General features: G+C 45.7%; 1 protein-coding gene across 1 annotated transcript; it reads right to left on the bottom strand.

Moving 5' to 3' along the window:
* Window positions 1–736: 736 nt before the first annotated feature.
* Window positions 737–5,831, bottom strand: LOC133847691 (uncharacterized). The gene is made up of 5 exons (XM_062282874.1): window positions 5,596–5,831; window positions 4,822–5,480; window positions 3,081–4,749; window positions 2,678–2,992; window positions 737–2,591 (listed from the first exon to the last, which is right to left on the bottom strand). The coding sequence occupies exons 1-5, from the start codon at window positions 5,829–5,831 to the stop codon at window positions 737–739; spliced, it is 4,734 nt and encodes a 1,577-aa protein (XP_062138858.1).
* Window positions 5,832–11,726: the final 5,895 nt, after the last annotated feature.

Raw genomic sequence — 11,726 nt, 5'->3', positions numbered from 1 at the left:
TTGCCAAAGATGCGCTGATACGGCTGGTCGCCGCGCACGGGTCGATCAGCGCTCGCATCTCAAATGTTTTGCATCCGGTGTCGATCAGGATGTTGGCCGTCGGAAGTATGCTCACAGCCTTGTCCTGCAGCAAGGATGCGAGCGACGTCGGAAAGGCCTCCTCGGACATCGGCGAGGCCGGTCGATGGGGTGACGGCGAGCGGGAGCGTGACCGTGGCGAGCGTGGCCGTGGTGAACGCGACCTTGGCGAGCGCGGCCTTGGAGAGAGTGGCCTTGTTGGGGTTCGGGACCGGGTGGAGACCGGTTGGTCTTCGCCTCGTCGCTGACGGTTGGGGTGAGCGCTGCGTGCCTCCTTGAAGTGCAGCAGTGTGTGGTGATCCCCCCGACACACCCTGCACCTTCCCGCGCTGCGGCAGTATTGCTTGGAGTGTTGGTGGGCCAGACAGTTAGGGCAGTACTGGTTGATGAGTACTGCTCTCAACCGTTTCTCCGCTGTCAGCCTCAGGAATCGCTGACATTTCCGGAGTGGGTGGATCCCACGGCACACGCGACACCGGAACGAGTTGGTGCCAGCGGGGCGGTTCTGATGGGTGGATGCGTGCGATGGCATACTACATGAAACGAAAACAAAAGAAACAAACGATTATTGTAATAGCCTCTTTGCAATGTCAATGACACACGGAACCGGACAGCATAGGACAACACAGGACGACGAATAAGAATACAGGATAGGATGTTATTCGTCCTTCAGTCCTTCTGACGTGGAGGGGTCTGTCTTGCTGTCCATCGGGAGTAGAATAAGTTTGGCAACGGGTCTTCGGATGGTACCCCGCGCCGTGAGCACATCTACCACTCGAACCTTGGCGTCGGTGCCTGGACACGTCGTCAGCACCCGTCCTAGGCGCCATTCATTAGAGGGGAGGTTGTCTTCCTTTATGACAACCATGTCACCGATCCGAAGGTTCCGGGTAGGGGATTGCCATTTCGTCCGTTTGTGCAGCTCCTTCAGGTACTCATCTTTCCAACGGAAACAAAATTGTTGGTGAAGAGCCTTCAGTCGCTGCCATCGATTGAGGATGGAGGTGGCCGGTTGGTTAATTGGTGGTTCCAACACCGAAATAAGAGGGCCACCTATGAGGAAATGGCCAGGAGTGAGCGCTAGTAAGTCCGCAGGATCCTCGGACATAGGGGAAATCGGCCTCGAGTTCAGGCAGGCTTCGATCTTAGCGAGAAGAGTGGACAACTCTTCGAACGTATATTTCGAGGTGGAGGTCGCCTTGTAAAAGAGTGCCTTAAAACTCTTTACGCCGGCTTCCCATAAACCACCCATATGCGGGGCGCCCGGCGGGTTGAAGTGCCAGGATAGGCTCTTGTGGGCATGTTGTGCGATGATGCACTCCCTCGTCGCTTCCAAGAAGTCGTTGGAGATCACCTTGTCAGCTCCAACGAAGGTTTTCCCGTTGTCCGAATACATTTGGTGTGGACACCCGCGCCGTGCGATGAAACGGGAGAATGCGGCCAGGAATTTCTCCGTCGTGAGATCCGATGTTGCCTCCAAGTGGATTGCCTTCGTGCTGAAGCACACGAAGACGCAGACGTACCCTTTGGTGATGAGGCAGGCTCGGCCAGTATAATTCTTTATTTCGAATGGGCCGGCGAAGTCGACTCCAGTGTGCGTGAAAGGTCTCGAGTAGGACGCCCTTTCCTTGGGCAAGTCCCCCATCATTTGGGTCTGCAATCTCTTCTTGTAGATGACGCAGACCTTGCAGGAGTTGATGGTGGATTTAACGAGGACCTTCAATTTGGGAATCCAGAACCTGGAACGGATCAGCCGCATAACGACTTGGTTACCCCCATGTAAGGATATACGATGGGTGAAACGCACCAGTAGTCGTGCAAAGGACGAGGAGTACGATAGGATGATTGGATGACTCTCATCGTAACGCAGCGAGTGGGACGCCGTCAGACGCCCACAGGCCCGTAGAATCCCCTTGCCATCGAGGAAAGGGTTCAAGTTTCGGATTGAACTTGAGGAAGGAACCTGCTGCTTGGACTGCAGACATTGGTATTCTTGTGGAAAAGTGTGACGTTGAGCCATGACGATTAGCCGCTCTTGGATCCGTGACAGCTCATCCGCCTGGACCACGGTAGAGCTTGGAACTGCCAACTTCCGACTCCTATCGATGAATCGGAGAACATAGGCAGACGTGCGCAGTGCCCTGCCAAACTCAGAGAACCTGCTCAGGAAGTCGGGAGTCGGAGGCGACTTAGCGACGTTGCATTTAATCCGCTGCTCCAGCAGAGTCTCCGGAATGGGACTTGGAGAAGATGGCCATTGATCCGACGGGAGATGAAGCCACTCTGGTCCATGCCACCACAACGGATTACGAACCAATTCTTGTGGCAGGACACCACGGCTTGCCAGATCTGCCGGATTGTGCTCGGATCGCACATGCGACCAGTTCTTGGCGTCGCTGGCTTGGACAATCTTGGCCACTCGATTGGCCACAAAGGTTGTCCATCGGCAGGGTGGCTTGTTCAACCAGGCGAGAACAATTGTTGAGTCGGTCCAAAGAAAGTCTGGAAACTTTCTGCTGGCAGGTTCAGGAGGAGGGCAGCAGATAACTCAGCCAACAGGACTGCGCCACAAAGCTCCAGACGTGGCACTGAGAGAGACTTGACCGGAGCCACCTTTGTCTTCGCAGTAAGGAGATGTGTGGAAACCTTGTTCGCCGTTTCCACACGGACATAGATCGCTGCTCCATACGCCCTTTCTGACGCATCACAGAATCCGTGGTACTGGAGCTTCACTCGTGTCTGGAATTGGACCCATCTTGGAATCCGGATCTTTCCCAGAGCAGGATAGCTCTGGAGGTACTCCTTCCATTGGAGTGAAAGATCCGTGGGTAGGTGCTCGTCCCATTCGAGCGTTCTCAGCCAGATCTCCTGCATGAAGATCTTGGCTCGGATAACGAAAGGGCCAGCCACCCGGCTGGGTCGAAAAGCTTAGCGATTTGCGAGAGCACTTCCCTCTTCGTGTAGGAGTCCTGATGGGCAACTTCTGGTGGCATGAAAAGAACTCGTCATCGTGAGCTTGCCACCTGATGCCCAGAGTTTTCGCCGTACTAGAGTCTTCGAGTTCGAGGAAGTCTTCTCGTAGTAGATGGTCCCTTGGAATGTCCTTCAGCACGCTCTTATGGTTCGACGTCCATTTCCTCAGCGGGAAGCCAGCACTGTCCAGGGCTGCACACACTTCCGTAATGGTCCGGATGGCCTCTTCTCTTGTGTGTGTCCCCGCTAGGACGTCGTCCACGTACATATTGTTGGAGATGACATGGCTTGCGAGAGGATACTCCAAGCGTATGTCATCAGCAAGTTGCTGAAGGACTCGTAGAGCCAGGAAAGGCGCACAGTTGACACCGAATGTCACCGTGTTCAACTCAAAGTCACGGATCACACCGTCCGACGTGCGGAACAGAATTCGTTGGAACGGTGTGTGCTTTGAGTCCATGAGGATTTGGCGATACATCTTCGTTATGTCCGCATTGAACACATATCGATAGTATCGCCATCGGAGGATCTGCATCGTAAGATCCGATTGGAGAATGGGCCCTGAATGAAGGATATCATTCAGACTCTTGCCATTTGAGGATGGACAAGATGCGTTGAAAACGACCCGCACCTTCGTTGTGGTGCTATCCGGTTTGAATACTGCGTGGTGAGGCAGGTAGAAATTAGGAGTCGTGCCAATCGCTTGAGGCGATATGGGTGTCATATGACCCAAGTCCACGTACTCCTGGAGAACGGCATTGTACTGTTCCTTTAGAGAATCGTTTCTTGACAAACGATTCTCGTTCTTGAGGAATTGAGCCAGCGCTATAGATCTGGAATGACCCAGTTCAATGCCATCGGGCTTCCGGAATGGAAGAGTCACCCGATATCTGCCACATGTGCTACGAGAAGTAGTCTTAACGAAATTCTCTTCGCAAACGAAGTCTGACTCCTTTATCAGCTTCGCTGGAATATCCTCCACCTCCCAAAATTTGGAAAGTAGGCTGTCGAGCTGTTCGTCTGCTTGGAGGGCGACTCTTGTCGAAAACGCAGAAACAGTTGTCGACATACTCTGGGAGACAGGGCCGGTAAGAATCCAGCCAAACACGGTTTCCTGCCCAAGGAGTGAGCCACAAATGTTTGGCCGGGAGCCGCTCAAGATGACCGACGGAAGGATATCCGCGCCAATTAGTACATCGATCTGAGCGCTCTTGTAGAAATGTGGATCTGCCAGTTCTATCGCTGGTAGATCCTTGAGGAAAGTTCGCGGCATATCGAAGGAGGGCAGTTTGCCTGCCAACTGTTGAATTACGAATGCCGAAGTCTCGATATGGAGCCTCGGCTTCGTCGGAGAACCAATGCTGAAGTGACATAACTTCTGCGATTGGGCCGCAACTGCGTGATTTAGCCCGGATACCTGGGCTCGCACGGACTGGAAAGGCAACTTAATGCGTTGGAACAAACGCTCAGAAATGAAGGTCGCTTCGGACCCGGAATCAATTAACGCACGTGCGGTATATGTAGTGCCCAAGTGGCAAACATTGATGACCGCCGTGCCGAGAAGGACATTCTGAGCGTTATTAGCAAAGAAATTCTGCACATTTGTTGCCGTTGGATTTGGAGTGGACTGTATGTTGGACGATGAAGAGGCACCATTGTGGGCACTGTCACCCCGATGGAGAAGAGTGTTGTGCCGCCCTTTGCATGTAAAGCAATTGTGCGCACTTGTACACTCTCGGAGTTGGTGACCTCTTGCGAAACAGTTCAAACAGAGACTTTTCTGTTTGATGTATGTCATCCTCTCGTTGACCGACATTTGCAAGAAACGCGGACACACCCGGACAGGGTGATTCTCCTTTGAGCACAAGTCACACGATTTGCTTTTCGGAGTGACTCGGGCCTCAAAGGAGTTGACTCGCTTCGAATTCTGCGGACGGGATGGTCCTGCAGTCGCGATCTGTGAATTGGCAGTCTGTTTTACGTCCTCAATAGCTTCGAGCGTACGGTAACGCTCATTGAGGAACGTGCTCATATCCTGCCATGCGGGAATTTTCGCTTTGTCCACCAACGACTGCTCCCACAACGAGAGTGTGAGCTTGGGAAGTTTGGACGAGCAGAGGAAAACAAGGATGCAATCTGCGAACGGGCTACAGACGGAAATGTCTGAATGCTCAAGAGCGGTCAAGCAACGCTGAATCGTGCTCTGCAGTTCCTTGATAGCTGCTCCCGACTCTTGGGTAACCGTGGACAGGTTGAATAGGATCTTCAACTGGCTTGTGATCAACAAGCGCTTGTTCTCAAACCGTTCGCAGAGAGCACCCCAAGCCGACGCGAAACCATCGTTCGTCAGCGGAAATTTAGCTACTATTTCATTGGCCTCATCTGCGGTCTTCGAATTCAGATGGAAAAGTTTCTCGACCGGAGTCAACCTTGGATTGTTGACATAGATGGCCGTGAAAAGGTCACGGAAAGTCGGCCACCGCAAGTAATCCCCACGGAAAACTTCGGTGTCGACTGGAGGAGCCGGCAGCCACTGGAGTATACAGGAGGAACGGATGGTTCACTCCTGCTGGACCCGGAAACCTGGGTAATTTGCCCCTTAACACGGGCGAGACACCGCTCGTACACTGCATAGCAGTGATCGTACTTTGACTCCATCGCCTGTGTGCCTTCACCGTCGCCGTCTTGATGCAGTGCATCAGCACATGTGGAATAAGCGGCTTCGACGTTGTCCCAGAGGACTTGCAGCCGGTCACGACGGATTTCGTACGTGTGTACATTGTCATCTTCGGCTGCAGGCCCTCTGACCCGACTCTCGAAATGCACCAGTCTGTCAGAGACGGCAACGAAATTGCTGAGAGCCATCGCACGGGTTTTGCTATATTTAGCTTGGACGGAACGGGTAGTTGCCTGACTACGTAGAGCAGTCGAAGATGTGCGCAACAGCGGAGTCTTTGACGAAGCAGACGGCGACGGACGATCGACCTTTACTCGGAGTTGAGCGGCAGGTGTGGCGGATTGGGACCCCGAAGGAGCGGGCGAAGCGGATGACAGGCGACGAACTGTGGTCGGAAGCTTTAGCGAGTGTTTTGAGTCCTTTTCGCTCTTTTGGCTCTTGGACATACTATGCTTCGGCAGTCACTTTAGAGTCTTTTCTCAACAAAGACTGACGGTAAAGCGGACAGCCGAAAGCAAGCACAAAACGGAGTAGAACTTCGGCTGTCACAGGATAGTGAGCAAAAGCCGACACAAGAAAACAGACGAGGAACAAAATCGCTGTTGGAAAAACAAAAAAATGTTTGAGTAAAACACAAACAGCAGCGTGAATCTTTATTTCTCGGTGTGATTGCTGCTGCTTATATACGTATACGGAAATGGATAATATATGTGTATATATGTGTGGATATATGTGTGTATATATGTGTAATAATGGATAATATATATATATGTGTGTGTATATATGTGTAATAATGGATAATATATATATATGTGTGTGTATATATGTGTAATAATGGATAATATATATATATGTGTGTGTATATATGTGTATATATATATGTGTGTGTATATATGTGTTTATATATGTGTGTAATAATGGATTTTGAAAATACTGTATAGTTTCAATATTTGCGGACCATATACGGAGTGTATATGTGTGTAAGTGTCGTGTGTGGAAATGTACGTGTGTGTATGTGTGTTGTGTTTGGATGTATATGTCGTATGTTTATGTGTGTATATATATATATGTATATATATATATATATATATATGGAGTGTAGTGGATCTACGCGCGTTTGCTATGAGAGGAGCAACTCTCTTGTTATTTGAGTATAACCAATAGAGAGCTTGCCTACACAGGAGTGTGTTAAAGAAAACAGACAAACGCGATACGACAGCAAAAGAAATAGCAAAATACACACAATCGCGGCCAAAAACGGAAAATATTAGCGAACTCTTTTAAACTGTATAGATACTTACACATACATATACATATAAGGATATATATATATATATATTGTGCCAAGTATACACAAAGTAGAAAAGATGGCTGAGAAAATGCCGGTCGAACGCTTATGTACTTATATATATGCTGTGTTACATATATATAAGTTACAAGGGAAAAAAAATATGGCGCGAACACGACACTTGCACAAATGTATGGGGAAAAAAATAAAGTGTATTACTTATCTTGTCAACCAATGCTATTGCTGGGGTCGAGCGATAAATCCGGCTCGAAGGACCAAAATGTGTAGGGGGGCGACGCTTGTTGAAAAATAATAACACTTTCAATTTCAATTAATATAAACTTGTAACTTGTATTGCGTTTTATTTCCACTTGAAAATATACATGTGCTGTTGTGCCGAAAATTTGAACATATGATAGAAGGCGGAATGGAAAAAAGCACTAAAAGGGGCAGGGTGACCATCTTCAGAGGAAACCAAGAACAGTGTGTCTGTGCGTATGACACGGTCACACGCACAGTATACTAGCTTTGTCGCTCTCGATAACTCTCGATCGCGACCACACTGTCAGCTGGCCTGAGTGGTCACACCTGCAGTCATCTGGCATCAACAAACCATTTTAATTCATTGGCGTAATCAACTTCGTTATGGCCTGCAAATTAGTCAGGTTTAAATAGGTGTTTGGCATTACCTCACATTATCAGTTTCTCAATTCAAATTGCAATTGGCAATCATATGCAAAGAGCACTAAACTTCAATCTGCTTGGTAAACGGACAAACATATTGAGAAGTGACCTGCCCCGGATTGGCCTGCCACTTCAGCTATTGCCACACACTCGTTCCCATTCTCGTTCTCGTTGCGATTGCGGCCAATACTTGACTTATGGCTGTCCGTTTTGGTCAAATTTGACAAGCAAGCATTACTCAAATTGTGAGCTGGCTTTTGCTACTAGGGACCACATGAAGAGACACACAGGAGGAATGAGGAAGAAGGAAGCAGCACTGAATACGAATATGGAAACGTAACCGTTGCTTTTGCCACCTGCAATGGCACGCACATACCTCTGACAGTTTAACTGTCATTAATAAAAAGCTGCTGGCACATACACACGCACACACACATACACTTACGAACTCACACACGCACACACTGATGTAGTAGCGCATAATTGATGTGTTTTTGTGAGTAATGTTGAGCTCTTTTTTGGGGGCACCACTCGCTGACTTGCCAACTTTGGCCAGCCAACAACCGACTTTATGGTCCTTGCCGAGAGTAGATCCTGCAACCCACCTAATCCCCCATGCCCCCATCCCAGGTTTCAAGTGTTCTATCGCGCTTATCACTACGACCGTTTATGGTTGCGCCTCTGGTCTAGGTTTGGGTCCTTAGACTATGCTTGGGTCTCGCCTTTGGCTGCTTGTTTGTCAGTCCTGAGTGATGACTTCAAATTGGCCGTCGTTGATGACGGACGCTACGTGTATTTGATGTACCGTTTACAATGGCAGAACATGTGTGTGTGTCTCAAAAGCACAACGCACAACACATATGCCTGTGTTTTTGATATCATGTTGAAACTACTAGATGTAAAGGTTGTGCTCGGTTGGGAGTTTGCAGCTAACGAATATATTCTATTTTCACTTTAATGAGTGAGTTTGCTTTAAAATCATTATTAAATGCGAATAAGAATTCTTTCAATAACATCGTGTCTATAACAAAAGCGAATTTTTTATTTAAGAGCAATTCTCACTTCAGTCTTCTCCAGGGTATTCAGTAGTCTATACAGCTCACTCCATCTTCCAGTTGTTTTCGTTATAGTGAATAACGCCTACCATCATCAATTGCTCAGGTGTGTCCGCTGCTTTGCAGCTTGATAAATGAATCACCATTTGTAGGCGCAGCTTCGTTAATAGAAACAAATTGTTTTTATGCCCGTGTGTGTGTGTGAAATGCTGCCAGAGTTACTGTGTGTGTGTGTGGGCGAAACTGCAAACGATTAGTGTTGCTTATTTATAAAAATTATATGCCATTCTGTGGCAAATTAATTAAAATTTATTAAAGCCATGTGCCCGGTTATATATTCGCTGGCGTATAGTAAAGACATTTCTTTTGTTTGTTGCCTGCGAGTTGCGTGTGGTGAATGCAATTTCATTTGAATATCATTTCAGAACTGTTGTCGAGGCAAGCTACCGTTCGCTGCATTTAATTTCATTTAATTTTCATCCAGAGCCCCAGCCCCAGCCCGAGCCCACATCACATCATTTCCCGCTAGTCATTTCGACAATCCCAAACTACAGTTGCTGTTGCTGTTGCTCTTGCTGCTGCTGCTGCTGTTGATGTTGCTGCTGTGCGCTTTTCACTTTTCATGAATAATAAAGTGAAAGTCTAGTTAGTTTTGGCCGCCTTCTTTTCAGCCTGACTCCGTTCGGCTCACGTTGACTGCTTCAATACTGCAATCCAGCAATCCTCCAAACCACACCAAGCCACGACCCTTCCACTTCCACTTCCACTGCACCCTTAACTGCTTGCACCCTTGTACATTTTGTAATTTCGTTGCATACTTTTGTGAGCTGCTTCGCGCGCAGCTCTTTGAAAGACGGCTACATCACAATTGTTGCCCAGGCGTTTTTCATTTTTATTCAGTCTACACATTTCACATTTCTTGTTGTGCTGCATTTAATGAATAATTTTTAATAGTTTTGCCATTGACTGAGGGGTTATTTTCTACACTGACTTCCTTCCCAAAGCAGTCAACGGTAGAAGCAATTTAATTTTCTATTTTGAACATGCAAAAGGGATGGATGCTTGCAAGTATGTGTGAATGATGAAGACTAACTGAAAGATTTAAAATAAATTGAAAAATCGTTTGCAAATAAGTATATTTTTCAGTGTACAATAATTTTTCTGTTGCACACTTGACTTGTTTTTTATTACTAATTCCGAAGTATACTGCCCTGCCAAAATGTAAAATATATATAAAATGATGCATATTCTTTAAAATATGTTTAATTCCAACTCAGAGTTTGCGATATTAGAGTTCACAAAATATATAAACTTAATTTAAAGTTATTGTTTCCTTTAATGATCTGAAGTTTTATTGAATTAAGTTAAGTGCACTTGTTGCATTTTGCAGCAACACATTTATTCCGATTAGGTCTCCGAGAGCTCTTGGTTGCCGTTCTTCTTCTCCATCTTTTAGATGCATCTATTGCATAAATCACTGCGAATTTCACGCATATAAAGACTGCAAAGTACGCGTAACGAGCATCTCAATTTAGGAGTGAGTTTCTTACCGAAAGGAATAAAGTGAAAAAGGGAATTTTTCATTCTGTTTGGTAAAAGTCATTAAAGTTAAAAACGATTTATATTTTTTGCCTACCTATTCGATATGCTGAGAATGATGTATTGCGAGCCTTCGTTGTTCTTTCATTAACTCTTATTCCTGGTGTAGGGTGAAGTGTGCCATAAAATGTGCATTAAGCTTTTAAAGGAAACATTCTGAAATGCACTTTCCGTCTTCTAAGCGACCACCAGGTTTCGCTTTTTAGCAAGGGGAAAAGAAAGATCGACTCTTTGCTGGTAGTAAGAGCCACTTACCTACTTGTTTGGTTGCTTAAGGGATAGCTGACGTCATCAGCGCCATATCAAATGTATTATGGTGGCAAACAATTGCTCACAATTTGATTTAAGAAACTGAAAGTCACGCTTTTAGCTAATGAAAATAAATAGGCTTCATACTTACGGTAAATCTCAATTATGTTTCCATGCTCGTTATTAATTTGCAATTGGCCAATGACCAAAAAACATTTCTTGGCTGTGAATGGAATTTTTTTGTTTACTCAAAGATTAATGATATCAAAGAAACCTCCATAATGAAGTGATTTTGCTTTCGCTTTTGGTCACTAATTCCCTTTGTTACACCACATTCATTGTGTTGCGGGAACTGTGGCGACCTACAAATATTTGTCTGTGGGTGTGACGCCTTGTTAGTGCCCAGCGACTGCCAAAGGCAGCTCAATAACAGATAATAACATCTTGATTTGTCAATATAATATTTATTGCTATTGTGCGTTGAGATCTTTGCTTAATTAGGCAAGTCCGTATTTCATTATTTGCCGTTGTCTGGAATTATTAGCTGTGGGAGATGCCTTATGATTAGATGTGCTTAGTTCTGAGAGTTCAACTTTGTAGTTATTTTCATTGTTAGGTCATACTATAAATGTTATATTATGGTTTATAGTAGTATATTATAAGAGTATTCTTATATAGTATTTTAGTAATATAGCGTTATTAGAATTAAAGTTTATTTAGTATTATGGTATTTGAGTATCATAGTGTTTCTGTATTGTAGTATTATATTATAGAATTATAGTATTATTGTATTACTACGATTATCCAATTCAAACACAACATAAATTACAATTTTCATCACCCAAAAAGAAGAGGTCTCTAAGAGCGAAAACTAAGGTCTAGGAGAGAAATCTTCGGTGTATTCTTCATCTAAAACGTACGTTATGATTTAAATCGTGTATTTCAAAGACATTATACGATATTTTAAGATATAACGCGGGGAAAGTTGCAGGTTAATATTATAACATTAAAGAGGTTAACTGGTTGCTTCAAACATTATTTAATATGACAATTTTATATATTCAAAAAGTAATATTATATACAGTGCCGAGCAAATCGGGATCAATTTTACTTTACCATGAAG

This window comes from Drosophila sulfurigaster, chromosome 2L (assembly GCF_023558435.1).
Source record: "Drosophila sulfurigaster albostrigata strain 15112-1811.04 chromosome 2L, ASM2355843v2, whole genome shotgun sequence".
In the NCBI taxonomy this organism is placed as follows: Eukaryota; Metazoa; Arthropoda; class Insecta; order Diptera; family Drosophilidae; genus Drosophila; species Drosophila sulfurigaster.
The sequence above is the reverse complement of the archived record's forward strand: the minus strand, read 5'-3'. Positions and strand labels throughout refer to the sequence as shown.

What these genes read in the sequence shown, in the direction of transcription:
- LOC133847691 (XM_062282874.1), bottom strand. Translation starts at nt 5,831, where the DNA reads ATGTACACACGTACGAAATCCGTCGTGACCGGCTGCAAGTCCTCTGGG. An exon ending in GTGAACCATCCGTTCCTCCT is followed by an intron (nt 5,481 to 5,595) that starts GTATACTCCAGT and finishes CAACAATCCAAG; the next exon opens with GTTGACTCCGGTCGAGAAAC. An exon ending in CATCAAACAGAAAAGTCTCT is followed by an intron (nt 4,750 to 4,821) that starts GTTTGAACTGTT and finishes TTACATGCAAAG; the next exon opens with GGCGGCACAACACTCTTCTC.